The sequence below is a fragment of the Schistocerca americana genome, chromosome 11 (genome assembly GCF_021461395.2).
Source record: "Schistocerca americana isolate TAMUIC-IGC-003095 chromosome 11, iqSchAmer2.1, whole genome shotgun sequence".
Lineage (NCBI taxonomy): Eukaryota > Metazoa > Arthropoda > Insecta > Orthoptera > Acrididae > Schistocerca > Schistocerca americana.
The window spans coordinates 89,498,870-89,518,673 of NC_060129.1; the positions used below are offsets into that span (position 1 = coordinate 89,498,870).

General features: G+C 41.2%; 1 protein-coding gene across 1 annotated transcript in view; it reads right to left on the bottom strand.

Moving 5' to 3' along the window:
* Window positions 1-19,128, bottom strand: part of LOC124553282 (protein roadkill-like) — a 39,265-nt gene extending 20,137 nt beyond the window's left edge. The window contains exons 1-3 of the mRNA XM_047127164.1: window positions 19,034-19,128; window positions 5,323-5,452; window positions 5,152-5,199 (exon numbers count right to left, since the gene is read on the bottom strand). Of these exons, the coding sequence (XP_046983120.1) occupies window positions 5,152-5,199; window positions 5,323-5,410 (136 nt within the window). The 5' untranslated portion in view covers window positions 5,411-5,452; window positions 19,034-19,128. The remainder of the gene's footprint in view (window positions 1-5,151; window positions 5,200-5,322; window positions 5,453-19,033) is intronic.
* Window positions 19,129-19,804: the final 676 nt, after the last annotated feature.

The following is a 19,804-nucleotide window of genomic DNA, read 5'->3' on the forward strand; positions in this document are numbered from 1 at the left end:
CTAAATAGAACACGTGCAAAAATTTTGTCATCCTCCCGTAATTTCTCTTGTTCCCAGTGGCAGAACTGTACATGACGTTCAAAGTCGTCGCCATACAATTCCTGGTGCATAGAAATATGGTACGGGTGCAATCGATGTTTTAGCATTCTCAACACCAACGTTTTTTTGAGATTCGCGATTCTCGCGCAATTTGTCTTCTACTGATATGCGGATCAGCCGCGACAGCAGCTAAAACTCCGACCTGGGAATCATCATTTGTTGCAGGTCGTGGTTGACGTTCCACATGTGGCTGAACACTTGCTGTTTCCTTAAATAACGTAACTATCCGGCTAACTTGGATGATGTCGTCCAGGATACCGAGCAGCATACATAGCAAACACCAGTTGGCCATTTTGATCACAATAGCCATACATCAATACGATATCGACCTTTCCCGCAATTGGTAAACGGTCTATTTTAACAAGGGTAATGTATCACGAAGCAAATATACCGTCTGCACTGGCGGAATGTTACGTGATACCACGTACTTACACGTTTGTGACTATTACAGCGCCATCTATCACAAAGCGAAAAGAGTGGTCCAACTAAAACATTCATATTTCTTTACGTACTACACGAATATGTAGTAAAAAAGGGGGTTCCTATTTTAAAAAACGCAGTTGATATCCGTTTGACCTATGGCAGCGCCATCTAGCGGGCCAACCATAGCGCCCTCTGGTTTCCCCGTTCAAGCTAGAGGAGTTCCGTTCTTTGTAGTTTTCTCGTTTAATGCTTATTTCGTCAAATGTTTTGCCCAGTCACTATCAATGGGCCACCCTGTATTACAATGATGAGCATCAACTGCTTATCCTTTTCTATCTAAGAGCTGCTGGTGTCTGAGCAGGAGGAGTTTAACAGCCATGTTTCAGGAAAGCACGCAGCCAAGTATTGCGCCCATAGCCTGCTACATGCAGAATGGAAAAGAGTTGTACTGGATGAATGCCTGAAGAAGAAGAGTAATACTGTCCAGCAGGTAATGGCTGTGCTGCAGAATATTGCCAAGATGCATTCTGCAAGTCATGCAGACTGTTGCTGTTATTATAACTGCTTGCCATTTTTGAAAATCACAGTCAGCAGTTTCCACCTCACTCAAGATGTCTGCCTTTGATCCACAGGATCAAGCAACTGGTCGAATTCACAATTATACCACAAACTGGGCTCGAAATTGGCAGTAGCCAATAGGAACCCACAGCAGATCATATCAGGGATATAAGCTGGGCCCAGCATCTCTGCAGCATCAGTTGCATTCACTGAGGCAGCATGAAGCACCAGCTGAGAACGTACAGCGCTGTCCAGCTGCAGCAGCAGCAGAACAGGAAGAAGCTGCGGAAGAGTAAGTGACATTTTCTTAATGTCCATGTTAGCTCTCATTGTGAGAAAGACGAAGTCTTTGTTCTGCTATTGTCGCTATTAATTTATTCTTGGCCTATCAGCAGATGCGGCGTCCTCCAGCCTGTCATAACCTGCAGCAGTGACACCATCCGGCATGTTGGGACCCGTGTCGGGACCTCCAGCAGTGGCAACATTCTGGGATCTTGCCAGACAGCTGGTCAGCTTGTTGGGGCAGGAGAATGAGCTGTCATTGATGACTGAAGACACCAAGTCAGGCCTTGACCCTCAGAAGCGCACAAGCGATCCTAAACAGCATGACATGGGTCAGTACTGGATCACAGAAAACTCAGTTGATACTGCATGGAAAAAGTGAGAATACAGTGGATGAGGAGATACCAATCAGACTCTGTGCACCGCTGCTGTTGCCTTCAATGTATAATTTAACTGCTACTGGTTTGAGCTCTGGACACAGAATATGCTCCTTCTTTTTCTAATGACGTCAGAAATTGTTTTCTCTCTTTTTATACAGTTCCTGCTTCGCTCGATTTCTAAATTGACCGTCTTGTGTTCTTCGAGGTCCTAGTATTCTCGTGAGAATCTCTCGTTCTATCATTTCTAGCCTCTTGATCACTCCAGTTCTTGCTGTTTCTGCTGCATAGAGAGCTCCAGGGCGGATCCTTGTTTGGTAATGTTTCAATTTTTGCTTTTATCAAAATATTCTTCTTATTTTAGGTGTTGATACTTAGTTTATATGCTAAGTTCATTCTTTTTATTCGTGCTCCGATTGTTTCTTTTTAAGTCACTTCAATTTCTATCCATTCTCCGAGGTATTTGGACTCCCTTCCTTCTGAATTTTCCCTCCTCATACGGTCATCCATCTAGGAGCTGGCGTGATGTTTGTCATATATTGTGTTTTCTCGATAGAGATCTATAGTCCTGCTTTAGTTGACTATCTCTGCAGTTCTTTGGTTTGGTTCACTGGCTCATCAAATGATTCGGGCAAGATCACAATGTCAACTGCGAATGCTAGACAGTCTACCTGTACACCTTTATTCTTACACCCCAATCGTATTCCACCCAGTCCTTTCACTTCTTGTCGCCACTCACTAATCACCTTATCGGGCACACAATTAAAGTGCAAAAGGGAGAGTCCGTCTCCCTGTCTTACCCCGGCTTTCATCTTAAAGACCTCTGACAGATTTCCTCTGAACTTGACGTTGGGTGTTGGGTTGCTTAGGGTCTCTTTCACCAGTTCACTGGATTTCCTATACAAACTCATCTCCCCTAAAATTTGGAACAATGTGTACCTGTCTACAGAATCATAGGCTTTCTTGAATACGAATGTACGCATGAACTTTTTGATCCTCTGTTTTAATAAACGACTGTCAGTTTTAGATTCAGGATCTGCTCCGCACATGATCTCCCCTTTCTGAAGCCTCCTTGGTACTCATCAATTTGTGGATTTAGTTGATCTTCCAGTGTATTTAGCAGTGCTTTCGAGAATACTTTATAGTTCACAGGTATTAAAGAAATTTCTCTGCAGTTTCCATGTTCCGTCTTATCGCCTTTATTTTGTATAGGATGTGTTAGTGCCGATGCCCACCCTCCTGAAAGCTGCCCTTCTTCCCAGTTTTTTCGTGTAATTTGTGTTGGTTCTGTGATCTTCTTACTAGGATAATATTGGGAAAGTGAAGCTCGTCTATAAAGGAGACGGCGTGTAGAACGCTAGTGCAACCTATTCTTGAATTCCGATTGAGTGATCCCCACCAGGTCCAACTGGGGGAAGACACTGACGCAACTGAGAGGCGGTCTGCTAGATTTTCTTCCGGCAGGTGCGAGCAGAATGCCAGCATTACGCAGATGCTTCCTGAACTCAGATATTCACTATGCACTTGCCCAGCCCTCCCCCCACTTTTGTATGATTCTACGCTTGGTCTTTTATAACAATCAATGATGCTGTCATGTAAAGTGTTTTAAATTCCAACGATGTTTGCCACAATTTATTTTATATAACTGGCCAATTGTTAAATATGATTGTGATTCACAATAATTTATAACTCGTCTTTTATAATTGACTATGTGTCACTATGGTATCTTGCATGATACCATTTTATGTATTCTTATTTAATCCGGCTTTTTGCATGCGCACTGCGAAATTGGCTCTTCACGCCATATAATGTAAACACCGGCATCGTTTGCTCATTTCAAAGATATTGTAACCAGTTGGCACAATAAAAAGTCCCCCAACATGTTCCCACCACAGATCACATGATGGAGACTGGGATGTTTTTATGATAGTATCTGACGAGCCTTTCACTTGTGTTTGTTTCAGTGGCTACTTAGACACAGTGTAGTGAACTTTAAAATCAGCGATTTGGTCATCCATTTCGTTCCACAACAATATCATGTGAATGAGTCATGCTAACTGCCAGTAAATTAGCCGATTACTCAAATTTTCTCACATTTACTTTTGACAAAATTGGTTTATATAAGAGAAAATACGTAATTTACGCGCTTTCTGCAAGGCACTGTTGCACAAATTTAGAGAACGACTCCAGTAACACGACCATAAATTTCGCGTAAAGATGATGAAGATAAAATGCGAGATATTTGGTTCACACAGAGGTCTTTACACGGTCGTTCTTTACTCGTTCTATTGGCAAGTGGTAGTGACTAGTAGTGGCATAAAGTAACTTCCGCCAGTCACCGTAATGTGGTTTGCGGAGTAGGTATGTAGATATAGACGTATCTATTAAGTGGGTCAGGACGTCAAACGGATGACTTGGAGCAGGAGAGGCACCACAGGATATTTTAATTTTCACTGTCTATACTTTTACAAATAAATTCATACAAGTTTGTCAGCATGACCTGGAAAGATTCAGGATTCGTGCTCATTCCATTGTTTTTTTTTTGGCATGTCATATTTCATCAGTTCTTCACTTACTATTGGCTGCATTTGTTGCTATAGGTACACTTTCCTTCGTAAGTAGGAGAGATTCTTGATGAATTTTGGACAGCATACATACTATACTTCGAGGTAAACGAAACCCTTCAATTTACTTAATTTATGAGAAAATGAGTGAGCTGTTACATTTTAAACTTCATGTTTAGAAAAAAACCTCAAATTTTGTAGTTAATTATGTCAGATTTTACCACAGTTTTTAATAGATTAGGAAACCTCTAGAGTTTCATGCACCTGTAAATATGGTTTGTATGCTGTGCAAAATTCATCGAAGAATCTCTTACTTATTAAGAAAAGTGTACCTATAGCAACAAATGCAGCCAATAGAAAGTGAAAAAAATGATGAATCTTCGGATGCAAAAAAAAATATTTTATTATGTTTTGGAACTTCCACTGCTATGAATGTGAATCCTGAATCCTTCCTGGTCATGCTGACAAACTTTAATGAATGTATTTATAAAAGTACAGATAGTGGAAAATAAAATGTCCTGTGGTGCCTCTCCTGCTCCAAATAGGCCCGTTTCACGTCCTGCTCCAGTTAAATGAGCCTTGTTATTTTTTTTAATGTTTGGCTCGCATCATGCACCAAATGTACGGCCTTGACGTTTTGCTTCAGTAAACCAGGATCCTGTACGACCCGTGTACATGCTGGGAACGACGTATCCTCCCATCAGGCGAAGCCAATGATACCTAAATAGAACTCTCCTTCCCGGTACTTAGAGTGTCAGGAATTTTAAATGGAAGTACAGAGCCGTATTCGACCCCAAGTTAATATACCCTCTCTCGATGTATCTAGGATTAATGAAATAAAATATTACCTTGATTGTCATTTTCTGAACTGTAGACTGTGACTTCAGGATCGGATTCTGAAAAAGCAATTGATTCAAATCTCAATGGAAAGATAGAACATGTATTTCATTACGGATTATAAAATAGTTATTCATGATCATACCATACATATTTTAGTTAACAAAATGTAAAAGTTGTACCTGTAATGGAATCTGTGTCACTGGAGCCAGCAGCTAAGACTACCGCCACAAAGAAGCAGATAAACCAGCTGCAGCTTCTGCACGACATAATGCTGGGATGCAGTAATTAGGCGAAGTAAAGAACTTCTTCCTAAAAATCATAAAATTTTCAGACACTTGTACAATCAAATATTTTGTAAATAAATATAATACAAAACGAATTTTGTTGCTCCAATCTATAATGTGTAAATTAATGTTCCAATCTATCGTGGATAGCATCATCTTGATATCACTTCGTTCTGTTAAATGTATATACTGGCTCATTCAGCTAAGTTAATTCCTTAAAATATTTCAAAAACCTCTAAGATATCGTAATTCTGTTACATCTGATCAAGTACGAGAAAGTGCTGTCTATTTGATTTTAGAGGGATCAGTACCAACTTCGATTTAACGAACGAAATTGTTGTTCATGACACTAAGAGCTGATGTGTCGTGTAAAGCGAGAGAGGGGTGAGAGTGTGAGAGTGTGAGTGTGTGCCCCAGACGTCGGCTTTTACTGGCTAAACGAGCCTTACGGAGGCAAAGACGGGTCAGTGGGTACCTCCAACAGTGGTGACGGCGGAAACTACGGTCTTAGGAATATAACAGCGACTACTGAGTGCTGACTCGAATATGACTGTTGCAATCTCCTAAACACAGCATACGTTTTTCGTTTTTGGTATTAGGTGCATTGAGCTGCCACCTACAGCCAGGTACTCCATAGCGACCACAGTAGTCATTTATACATAGTGAGAGCGAAGAATTTGGCGCTCCGCAGAACTCACGGACTTCGAACGTGGTCAGGTGATTGGGTATCAGTTTTGCCATACGACTCTAAGCGAGATTTCCACACTCCTAAACATCTCTAGGTACACTGTTTCCCATGTGATAGTGAAGGGGAAACGTGAAGGGACATGTACAAGACAAAAGCGTACAGGCCGAAGTCGTCTATTGACTGTCAGAGACCACCGACTGTTGAAGAGGTCCGTAATGTGTAATAGGCAGACATCTATGTGGGCCATCACATTCCAAACAGCATCACGATCCACTGCAAGTACTATGGCAGTTAGGCGAGAGGTGGGAAAACTTGGATTTCACGACCAATCGGCTGCTCGTAGGCCACACATCACGCCGGTAAATGCCAAACGACGCCTCTCTAGGTGTAAGGAGCGTGAACATTGGACCACTGGACAGTGGAAAAACGTTGTGTGAAGTAACGAATCACGATACACAATGTGGCGATCCGAAGACAGGGTGTGGGAATGGAGAATGCCTGGTGAACCTCTGACAGCCTATTTAGTGCCAACAGTAAGATTCCGAAGCGGTGGTGTTATAGTGTGATCGTATTTTTCATGTAGGGGACTTGCACCCCTTTGTTGTTTTGCGTGGCACTATCACAGCACTGACCTGTAATGATATTCTAAGCACTTTCTGGTTTGCAAGTGTTGAAGAGCAGTTTGGGGATGGCGACTGTCTCTTTCAGCATGATCGAGCACCTGTTCAAAATGCACGGCCTGTGGCGGAGTGGTTACACGACAATAACATCCCTGTAATGTACTGGTCTGCACAGACGCCTGACCTGAATCCCACAGCACACCTTTGGGGTGCTCTGGGACGCTACTTCGTGCCAGGCCTCACCGACCGACATCGACACCTCTCCTCAGTGCAGCACTCCGTGACGAATGGGCTGCCATTCCACAAGTAACCTTCATGCAACTGACTGAACGTGTTCCCGTGAGAGTGGAAGCTATACTCAAGGCTAAGGGTGGGCCAACACCATACTGAATTCCAGCATTATCGTTGGAGGGTTCCACGAACTAGTATCTGCTTTCCAGCCAGGTTTCGGGATACTTTTGACCACACATTGTATATATAAACAGGTTGTACATCAAGTCAAGGTACCACCCAGAGTGGCCGATCGGTTCTAGGCGCTTCAGTCTGGAACCGTGCGACCGCTATGGTCGCAGATTCGAATCCTGCCTCGGGCATGGATGTGTGTGATGTCCTTAGGTTAGTTAGGGTTAAGTAGTATAAGTCCTAGGGAACTGATGACCTCAGAAGTTAAGTCCCATAGTGCTCAGAGCCATTTGCACCAGCCAATTCCTGGCACACTTTGAGTTATTTATTGCACAATAACCAAACATTTAACTAATATCATACATATGTCATCCTGAACAGATACTTTGAAAGTTTATTTTCATGTATAATTTGCCGATAGTTAGCGCTAGTCTCAAACATGACGAGTTCAGATGCGGAGCGAGCTTTTTGTGTGTTGGAGCTCGACAAAAACAAGTGTGCTACGTTTGTTCAGCGGATGTTTAGAACCAAGTACGGTAAGAAGCCACCAACAAAAAGGGCCATTTACCACTGGCACAACAAATTCGTTACGACGGGTTGCTTGTGCCTGGAAAAGCGAAGCGGACGTCCCAGTTTGCGTGAAGTGAATGTGTAGTGACATTCATAAAGAGTCCAAATAAATGGGTGCGTCGTGCATCCCGTGAACTCGAAACGGCTCCAATGACAGCGTGGAAAGTCCTGCGACAGAAGCTGTCTATGAACCCACTTAAGTTGGAATTACTGCAGAAGCTCAATGAAGACGACAAAGACAAGCGTTTTGAAATTTGTTCGCAGTTGCATCCGTGTCTAAGGGTGTGAAGTAGAGGACGAATGGTTTTTGGAAAATATGGGGCTACGAAGCACTATTGAAACTAGGCCTACGAAAATTGGTGTTTGGTGTCTCAAACAGAAATAAAGAAATGTGTCTCCGAGCATTTTGGAAATGTATCCCCTATAATGATGAAATAGTGGGGAGAATAATTTTTTGAAAATAAATCATTATTGAAGAACTACTAAAGTATTTTTGAAGTTACGTCTATGAAAATTGGTATTTGACTTCTTAGCTACAAATAAGTGTTTCAGTGTTTTAGGAAATACAGGGGATAAACACCTACATCTTCATCTACATGGTTACCCTGCAATTCACAATTAAGAGCCTAGCAGAGGATTCATCGAACCATTTTTATACTACTTCTCTACCATTCCACTCTCGAATGGCGTGTGGGACAAAGGAAAACCTAAATCTGTCAGTTCTCCCTACGTAGGTGGGTGTCAACAAAACATTTTCGCATTCGGAAGAGAAAGTTGGTGATTAAAATTTCGTAAATAGATCTCGCCGCAAAGAAAACCGCCTTTGATTCAGTGACTGCCACCCCAATTCGCGTATCGTATCAGTGACACTCTCACCCCTATTGCTCGATAACATGAAAAGAGCTGACCTCCTTTGCACTTCATCGATGTCCTCCGTCAATCCTACCAGGTAAGGATCCTATACCGCCCAGCAATATTCCAGCAGAGCACGGACCAGTTTAATGTAGACTGTCGCTTTTGTGGGTTTGTCGCATCTTCTAAGTGTTCTGCCAACAAAGTGCAGTCTTTGTTTAGCCTTCCCCACAATATTATCTATGTGGTCTTTCCAATTTAAGTTGCTCGTAATTGTAATTTGTAGGTGTTTAGTCGAATTGAGAGCCCTTAGATTTGTGCGATTTATCGTATACCGAAAATTTATCGGATTTCTTTTAGTACCCGCGTAGATAACCTCGCACTTTTCTTTGTTTAGTGCCAATTGCTACTAATCATCTGTAGATCATTTTGTAATTGGGATTGATCGTCTGATGATTTTACTAGACGGTAAATTACAGCGTCACCTGCAAACAATCTAAGGGGCCTGCTCAGATTATCAGGAACAGCAGAGGGTCTATGACACTAGCTTGCGGAACGCCAGATATGACTTCTGTTCTACTCGATGATTTGCGGTGTCTCACTACGAAATGTGACCTCTCTGAGAGGAAATCACGAATCCAGTCACACAACTGAGTCGATACTCCATATGCACGCAATTTGATTAATAGTCGATTGTGAGGAACGCCTCCTGGAAATCTAGGAATATGGAATCGATCTGAGATCCCTTGTCGACAGCACTCATTACTTCATGTGAATAAAGAAAATGGTTCAAATGGCTCTGAGCACTATGGAACTTAACTCCTGAGGTCATCATTCCCCTAGATAACTTAGAACTACTTAAACCTAACTAATCTAAGGACATCACACACATCCGTGCCCGAGGCAGAATTCGAACCTGCGACCGTAGCGGTCGAGCGGTTCCAGACTAAAGCCCCTAGAACCGCTCGGCTGGTAGGGAATAAAGAACTAGCTGTTTTGCACAAGAACGATATATTCTGAATCCGTTTTGGTTATGTATCACTAAGTCATTTTCTTCAAGGTGATTCACAGTGTTCGAGTACAGTATAGGCATGCTCCAAAATCCTACTGCAAATTGAGGTCAGTGATAAGGGTCGTTAACTCAATGGGTTACTCCTATTTCCTTTCTTGAGTATTGGTGTGACCTGTGCTACTTTCCAGTCTTCAGGATCAGACCTTTCGTCAAGTGAGCAGTTGTATGTGATTGCCAAGAAAGGCGGTATTGTGTCTGCATACTCTGAAAGGAACCTGACTGGTATACCAGCTGGACTGGAAGACTTGCCTTTCTTAAGCGATTTGAGTTGTTTCGCTACATCTAAGATATCTACTTTTATGTCACTCATACTAACAGCTGTTCTGGAATCTTAACTTCATCTTCATCCGTGAAGGAATTAAAGAAAACTGCATTTAGTAACTCCGCTTTGGTGGCATCATCATTGGTAACATTTCTATCGCTATCGCACAGTGACGGTATTGACTGCTTTTTGCCAGTGTTGTACTTCACAGACGACCAGAATCCCTTTGGATTTTCTTTCATATTTTGAGACAATTTTTCATTGTGGAAACTATTAAAAGCATCTCGCACTGACGTTCCCACTAAATATCGAGTTTCCGTGAAACTTAGACAGTCTTGGGGATTTTGCGTTCTTCTGAATTCGGCATGCTTTTTATGGTACATCTCCAACAGTGTTCTGACGTATTATGTGTACCATGGTGGATCAGTCCCGTCTCTTATTCAATTATACTGTATGACTGTATCTATTGCTGTCGATACTATATCTTTGAATTTCTCCCATATCTGGTTTACGCTTACATAATTAGCTTGGAAGGAATGGAGACTCTCTTGGGAAGCCATCAAGCGAATTTTTATCTCCTGTTTTAAATAGATATATTTTGCGTTTATTTTTAGTGGTTTTTGGGTGATATGGTTTTGAGCCTCGCTACAATGATCTTGTGTCCATTAATCCCTGTATCCATCATGACGCTCTCTAATACATCTGAATTATTTGTGGTTAAGAACTCAAGAGTGTTTCCGCAACCATTTAGAATTCGTGTGAGCTCATGAACTAATTGTTCAAAGTAATTCTCAGAGAAAGCGTTTAGTAGAATTTCGGAAGATATTTTCTGTCTGCCACCGGCTTTGAACATGTATTTTCACCAACAAATCGAGGGTAGATTGAAGTTTCCACTAATTATAACTCTATGAGTCGCGTACTTATTTGTAATGAGATTCAATTTTCTTTTAACCGTTCAGCTATTATATCATATGAGTCGGGGATCAGTAGAAGGAGCCAATTATTATTTTGGTACGGCTGTTGAGTATAACCTCTAACCATAGTAACTCGCAGGAACTATCTATTTCATCTTCACAACCAGATAAACAACTACCAACAGACACAAAAACACCACCACCTACTTTATTTAATCCATCCTTTCTGAACACGGTTTACGCCTCTGTAAAAATTTTGGCAGAATTTATCTCCGCCTTAGCCAGCTTTCCGTTCCTATAACGATTACAACTTTAGTGCTTTCTATCAGCGCTTGAAGCTCTGGTACTATTCCAACAAAGATACAACAATTTACAACTACAATACCGACTGTTGCTTGGTCGATTCTTGTCGTTTCTTTGCGCTTTATCCTTTGAGACTGGAGCCCTTTTTGACCTTTCCCGAGACCGTCTAACCTAAAAAACCGCCCAGTGCACGCCACACAGGCCCGTTACCCGTGTAGCTGCTTCTTGTGTGTAGTGGACACCTGTTTAGCGGAAACCGAAACCCCACCACCCTACGGCGCAAGTTGAGGAATCTGCAGCCTAAACGGTCGTAGAACCGTCTGAGCCTCTGATTCAGACCCTCCACTTAGCTCTGTACCAAAGGTCCACAATCAGTCCTGTCGACGATGCTGCAGATGGTGAGCTCAGCCTTCATCTCTCTAGCAAGACCGGCAGTCTTCACCAGCTCAGATAGCCGCTGGAAACCAGAGAGAATCTGTTCTGATCCACAGCGACACACGTCATTAGTGCCGATATGAGCCACCACCTGCAGTTGGCTGCACCCTGTACCCTTCATTGCATCCAGTAGGACCCTTTTCACATCTAGAATGACTCCACCCATACACACGGAGTGCACAGTGGCTTTCTTCCCATCCTTAACTGCCATATCCCTAAGGGGATCCATCACCTGCCTAACATTGGAGCTCCCAATGACAAACAGTCCCACCCTCTGCGCTTGTCCGGACCTCTCAGGAAGACCAGCCACTGCTACAACAGGCGAGGCCACCCTTTCTGGCTCAGAAGTACTTTCAGCAGTGGGCAGTACCTCAAACCTGTTAGGGAGGCATAAGGGTACAGCCTTGTGGCCTACACCAACTTTTGCCTTCCGCCCAGAAATTCGCGACCCTGCTACAGTTCGCCAATCATCGTCAGGCAAGTGTCGACCGGCAGGGACTTCCGAATCCGAGGGAGCAGTGGCATCAGAGATCCCAGGGGATGCTACAGGTTCCAGAGGCGCCAAAGCTCTCACCTAGTGTGTCTCAATGTCACCGCGGCCCAGGGCAACAGCCTGGAGCCTGTCGACCATGGCCAACACAGCTTCCAGCTGTTTACGGACAGTGGCCAATTCTCACTGAATCCGTACACAACAGGCGCAATCTCTGTCAATCCCAAACAATTTTCTCCTCTCTTTTACCTCACAAGCCGTTCAGAACAAACAGATGACTGACGACTACGCGAGTTTACACTATACAGGTACTAAAACGCTATGCTAGAATGATATTTCACTATAAAAATACAGCAACCAGCCACTTTCCTGTATTTTTATAGTGAAATGTCATTATCCACGACCACGGAGCTCAACAGTCCAAATAAAAGGACAAATTGCTATGCTAGAACTCTCAAATACTATAATAAGTTTGCAATTTGTGAATTAAACTATGCAACTACCCAAAAATAAATTAAGAAACTATGATAGAAATAAGTGAGCTAAGAGTATACGACTTGCTGCTGGCTGCTGCTTATCCAACAGCGGCAGGGTGTGTTTCACAATTAATTTCTGCAAGATAAATATACGAAAACATGAATTTAGATACTCAGCTGTAAACAAAACAACCTCTTTATCGTTCTAGGAACTAACCCATAGGGGGCTACAGAGAGGATGGAAGCTTTTATGGAAATATTTCACAATGCAGTAATTTTGGAAGCTAAATCTATGAAAAGTTGTATCTGACTTCTCAGTCAGAAGTCACAAAAATTCGTGTTTCACTCTTTTTGGAAATTAACCTACAAGGGTGTGAAATAGGACCAGACTGAGTCACTGACCCATCATTGCCCAGCCCAAACCACTAAGGACAGAAAGTTTAAATTTGGGGAGCGTATGGATCTCATATTGTAGGAAGTGGTTGTTCGAAATTCGACTCAAAAGGGGGTGAAACAGTGGATGAAAATATTACAGTTAATAAGAATTTGGACCTCTGGTGTTTCAATGCCGCAGTTCAGACTCAAGTGACTGCTGTTTTTACCACAGCAAATGGTGAGCCACTGTTCGGAAGAAATACTGTGTGTATTGTAAAAAGAAAAACAATCTCATTTCTAGATGCATCACTGGATCCATTAGTACATCCATTATTATTTCGTAATGGGGGCACTGAATGGTATACTAATTAGTTCCATAATACCCCAAATACGTCCACTGTGAGACAGCCTCGAAATAAAGTTACTATATTGTCTTTCACATCACTCACAAGAACTACTTTAATAGTGAATTGTTGATATGTATGTATATATTGAAGGTAAGAGACTCCATTTCATGAGGCAAAATTTATAATAAGTTATGTGATCACATATAACTAAATCCGAATGACAATAAATAGTGGTAGAAGAGTTATTTTGCCTTTTTTATTTAATGGTTCTCCAAAAAATACCGATCACAACTATTTTGGTGCAATGTCCATTGTTCAAAATTTCGGTAAACTTTCATTATTTGCTAAAATGACTTTCCTTCCTAAATGGTCAGAAATTATTTATATCATTGATCGACATGAATCTGCTAATTTCTTTAAAAAAGTTGTGCAATTATTTAAGGCTAAATTAAAAATTAATTGATGCAATACTAATGAAACATATTTTCTGCAAAGTTCAGACCATCATTTACACAAGCGAATTAAAAATAGATGGTTGTCACATGCCTGTATTTTAATCACTTTATGTGAAATTGATAAAATAGTAGACTGGCGATATTGATAAAGTTATACTTGCAGAAATTCCAGATATTCAAACACACTGTAAACTATTTAAACATATTGCAAAACATATGGTGCATGGACCATATGGTGCACATAATAAAGGTTCTATTTGTATGACAGGTGGCAAATGCACAAAAAAATTTCCTAAATATTTCTGTGATATCACTTGACAATCAGTTAATGGATATCCACTGCACAGATGGTGTGATAATGGTGTTAGTGTTAATTTTCGAGAGTAATCTCTTGACAATCGTGACATTGTATTATTTAATCCATGTTCACTAGCCAAATTCGATTGCAATGTGAATACTGAAGTTTGCGCTATAGTAAAATTGTTAAATATATTTATAAATATGTGCATAAAGTGTATGATAGTGCAGCTATAGAATTAGGCAGTCAAAGAACTCACAGAAATGAAGAAGTTCAGATTGGTGAAGTGAGCGATTTTGTGAACTGCTGTTATGTCAGAGCAATTGAAGTGGTATAGAGTAATTGTGAATTTCCATTCCATTTTCAGTTGCACCCTGCATTAGGCTTGCTATTTATTTACAACATGCACAAAATGTTTACCTGAGATTCGGACATGAACGGGATGCACTTGAAAATGCGAAAACAGATTATTATAATTCCTTGCATTTAATGAAACTGATTCACCAGCGAATGTTCACTGTTTTACTGACATTCCTATGCACTATGTTCAGTTTGATATAGAAGAAATGGAAGGAAAAAGTACATGGGGGTGATAAAATTATTGCCTGCATGTATGAAGCATGGCAATGGCCTTACTGCAGTGGATACCCCGGTTCCCGTCAGATCACCGCAGTTAAGCACTGTCAGTGGTGGCCAGCACTTGGATGGGTGACCATCTAGGTTGAAATGCGCTGATGCCATTTTTCGGAGGTGCACTCAGCCTTGTGATGACAATTAAGGAGCTACTAGACCGAAATATTAGCGGCTCCGGTCATCGAAAACCATCATAGCCAATTGTGGTTTGTGGATGGCGTGAGTTAATTTTAAATATTTTAATGTATGTAGTATATCCCATAACTTGCATGAAACTGGCATGAATGTTTAAATGAAGCAAAAGGAGTTGAAACCACCAAAGCAAACACATCACTTATTTGGTGTAATTTGTGCACTGAAAGTAGCAGCAAATGCTTTAGTACTATGGCTTGAATTTAGAATATTTGTTTGCGAAAACTGCTTAAAGGAGTACAATGAAGAAAGTTCTTACAGCAGAGTACAATTAGAAATTAATGATATTGTGAATGATTACAACTGGAAATATCAATTACTTGAATTTTTTGTACCAACTTTAATACCAGAATTTCCTTATGTAGATATCTGAGATCCGATCCTTAAAAAGCTACAATTCAGTGAACTTTACAAAAGAGCTAACTGTTAGTAGCATTTTATAATTGCATGTGTTATTTGTGATGTTTAGTTCCATGACACTGGATCAAATGTGTTTTGCCTAGACCTCTTGTAGGTTGTGGTAAAATGATCACACAAATTGAAATTATTCCTAAATTGCATTTCCTGAATCTTCCTTGCACCACAACAGCCTTAAGTAGCATAGCTTCAGCTCTCCTAACTGGAGGTAGAACCCAGTACAATACATTCAAACTATCTAACACAATTTTGGAAAATTCAGTGCCCAATCCAATATCAAACAGTAACTGTGATCAACACATTAATTCATGTTTATTGTAAGGTTTCCATGTGTTGACTTCAAGTATTGAACCTTATAATGCATTATTTAGAGATGTGGTACAGATGTGTGTAAAAATCATAAAGCTTTAGGAGGTAAAACAATTGTCTTATGTGGTAGGGTTGAGTAGTTTGGGGGAAGAGACCAAACAGTGAGGTCATCACTATCATCAGATTAGGGACAGATGGGGAAGGAAGTCGGCTGTGCCATTTCAAAGGAACCATCTCAGCATTTGCATGGAGCGATTTAGGGATATCAAGGGAAACCTAAGTCTGGATGGCCGGATGCGGGATTGAACTGTGTCTTATGTAGTGATTTTCAATAAATTTTTCCAGGTGTTCCACATGGTTCACCTGTAATCAGGGCTATGCTACATGAATTAGAGTTCCTGGACTTTTTGAAACAAACTGATAAGTACCAAATAAGTTATATGACAATATTACTGGTATACCACAGTCATTAGTCCCTGATAAATATAATTTCATTGATGATTGATGATTGCAATCCATCTTAAATACAGTAATTCTACCACAAAAAATTAATACTGTTGTTGTTGTTGTGGTCTTCAGTCCTAAGACTGGTTTGATGCAGCTCTCAATGCTACTCTATCCTGTGCAAGCTGCTTCATCTCCCAGTACCTACTGCAACCTTCATACTTCTGAATCTGCTAGGTGTATTCATCTCTTAGTCTCCCTCTACGATTTTTACCCTCCACGCTGCCCTCCAATACTAAATTGGTGATCCCTTGATGCCTCAGACCATGTCCTACCAACCGATCCCTTCTTCTAGTCACGTTGTGCCACAAACTTCTCCCCCTATTCAACACCTCCTCATTAGTTATGTGATCTACCCATCTAAGCTTCAGCATTAAATTAATACTGTCCCATAGTAAATAATGATATACTCAGTGCTATGCTAGGTGAAGCAAAGATTTATCACATCTATGATAAAGATTTCTGATAATGAATACAAAATTAATAACTACTAACCAGTACAGTTTTTGAATTTTCCCTCTTTAAGTGGTTTGCTATGATGCAAATTACAGTTAAAGTTAAGTACATTGCTCTTCTCATTTGAACTAAATACAAAATAATGAGTAATTGAGGGATGAAAAATGCATGCCAAATGTTTATATGTATAATAATGCTATTGACTGACAAGTTTTATTTGGAATCACAGAAAATAAGCAAATTTTGGTCCACGTGTATCTATGGCTGTTCGGGTACTATTTGACCTTTTCAAAGAAGATGATTCTGAATTATTCCTGCATTTGATATTACTGTTAATAAATTACAAGGACAAGCAATCGAAGTAGTTGGGAGTTTATTAAGACAAGCAATTTTTATGTATGGTCCGTTATATACAGCAACAAGTAGAGTCCGATCATTAAATGGTTTGAAATTGTGTATTTGTGAACATAGTGATCATAGATATTTAATGAATGATGAAGGAATATTTACTGTAAATCTTGTACTATAAATTTTCAGTTGGTTGTCTTGAGTACATAGGAAATAAATATCCAAATTATCCATTTGTTATAGGTGGAGACTTTAATCTGGCATCCATTGACTGGGATCTACCTTGGTACAAACAAACAAATTAGGAAGTTGCTGAGAAAGCAGAGAATTTTGCACAGTCGTTTTGAATGTAGTCACTGCCCCGCTGACAAACAGAAATTATGCGAAATGAAAGCAGCTGTCTAAAGGTCAATGAGAGATTCTTTTAACGAAAGCAATATTTTATCTGGAAATTCTAAAAATAACCCCAAAAAATTTTGGTCATACGTAAAATCTATGAGCGCTACAAATAATTCAATACCTTCTCTTGCTGACAGTGCTGGTAGTGTAACTGATGATGATAAACAGAAGGCCGAAATTATAAACCTAGCTTTCAAAAACTCATTTACAGCAGAGGACTGCAGCACCATTCCCCCTTTCAATAATCGAACAAACGTAAGGATGGCTGACATAGTGTTTCGTGTATCTGGGATTGTAAAACAGTTAAGATCCTTAGACGCCAGGAAGGTATCTGGCCCAGACGGTACCCAAGTAAAATTATATGTTGACTATACTACAAAAGTAGCACCATTCTTATCCATCATATATCAGAGATAATTGGAACAGAGGAACGTTCCACAGGACTGGAAGAAGGCCCAGGTCATAGCAATCAATAAAAAGGGTAGAAAATCGGATACACATAATTACCGACCAATTTCAGTGACATTGATTTGTTGTAGAATCATGAACATATTTTGCGTTCATACATAATGTACTTTCTAGACTCTGAGAAGCTCATCTGCAGAAACCAGCCCGGTTTTAGGAAACAGCGGTCATACGAGACACAACTGGCCCTCTTTGTGCATGATATACAACAGGCTATAGATGTCGGCTCTACTTTCGAAAGGCGCTTGAGTCAGTTCCGCACTGTTGCTTGCTCCAAAAAGTGAGCGCTTACGGCCTATCAGATGATATATACGGTTGGATAGATAGTTTTCTAACGGATTGGTAGCAGTATGTCGTCCTGAACGGGTGACCTCAACAGAAATATGTATAACATCAGGTGTGCCCAGGGCAGCGTAATAGGTTCACTGCTTTTTACGATTTACATAAAGGATCTGGTTGATGGTATTGACAGCGGCATTACACTGTTTGCCGATGATGCTTTAGTCTACAGAAAAATAGTGTCACACGAAAGTTGTGAACAAATCAATGAGGATTTGCAGAAAATAAATGCTTGGTGTAATGACTGGCAGTTATCTCTGAATATTAGTAGGTGTAACCTACTGTGTATAACAAGGCGAAAATCCTCATTAATGTACAAAATAAATGTCCAGTCTTTGGAAGCGGTAACATCCATCAATTATCTGGTAGTGACTATTCGAAATGATCTTAACTGAAATGATCAGATTACACAAGTAAGTGGCAAGGCGAACTCTAGATTGCGGTTCCATGGTAGAATCCTGAACCGATGCAGTATTTCAACAAAGGAAATAGCATACAATACGTTAGTTCGTCCGGTCTTATTGTTCGTCTGTGTGGGACCCTTACCAGCTGTGCCTGATTCAAGAGATTGATAATGTCCAAAGAAGAGCAGCAAGGTTCGTGACTGGTACATTTAGCCATCGCGAGAGCGTTACATATCGCACGAACTTACATCAAAATAACATTCGCCTAGAAACCTGTTCGAAAAACATGCGACACGTGAATATTGCTAGTGGCGCTATTATTTAAACTGTGCTTTAAAACTGCACGACCAGAAGTGAAAGGATACAGGGATCAATCACAAGAGCTGTGGTGCTACAGGTCGTGGAGAGAAGTTAAGAAAAACAGAAAAAAATCTCCATTCTTTCTTTGGATTCCCTCAGTTCCACTGTCACCACTTTTAAGTGTGTGTAACATAGAGAACAGGAAACAGGAGGCTACTAAGTCGAGTGAAGTGAGAGGCAATCACAGCGCACGGTGGTGACAGAAGTACGTGGCCACTCACCAGACACGTCCCGCGATGCAGCAACCAGCGCAGTGGCGGTCGGTCGCGACTCCCGCCTTTTGTCCTCCTTCCTCCTACCCTGGCCACGGCTGGGCCGGCCCCCGCCTCCTTCGTCCGCTGCCTGCCCCCTGCTCCAGCCGTCGCCCCCCCCCCCCCCCACGGCCTCCAGCATCGCGCGTTTGAGCAACACCTCACACCACAGCCGCCAAGGCCACGCTGATGATTACTACAATTGCTCTCCTCCGCATTGTGAACCGGCGGGCTCTGCCGATGCGACTCCGTGGCGGCCACAGACTTGCCCACCACGAACTTATTTTTAGTGCATTTCAGTCCTCTCCTCTGAAATACATACGCCAGGCTGAGGAATACTCATAGAAGAAGTCATGTACATGAAGTTACAGTATCACTTCATAACGTGTAACGCAAACTGCGATATGAATGTAAATGCTCAGAGGTAAGACAGCTAGATACACATTTGTAAATATTAATATTCTGTTTACCAACTCGTATAGGAACCCAGTGTTGCCAACTCTAAAAAACCCAAGTCGCTAGATTCAATATCAAAAGTCGGTAGAAAGTCGCTAAAACTGATTTCACTAAGGGTGTACTGAAAATTTCGTGCTGTGAATGGTGCAATAAGCCAGTGGGGAGGGGACGGGGTAATAAAATTCTTCTTCTTCTTCTTCTGCTTTTATGGCCTCATTGGACCACTTCAGTCAATCATTTCTGGTCCTCTTCTTTGGTATTTTCCCCTTCCGAGTGGCCCAGTAT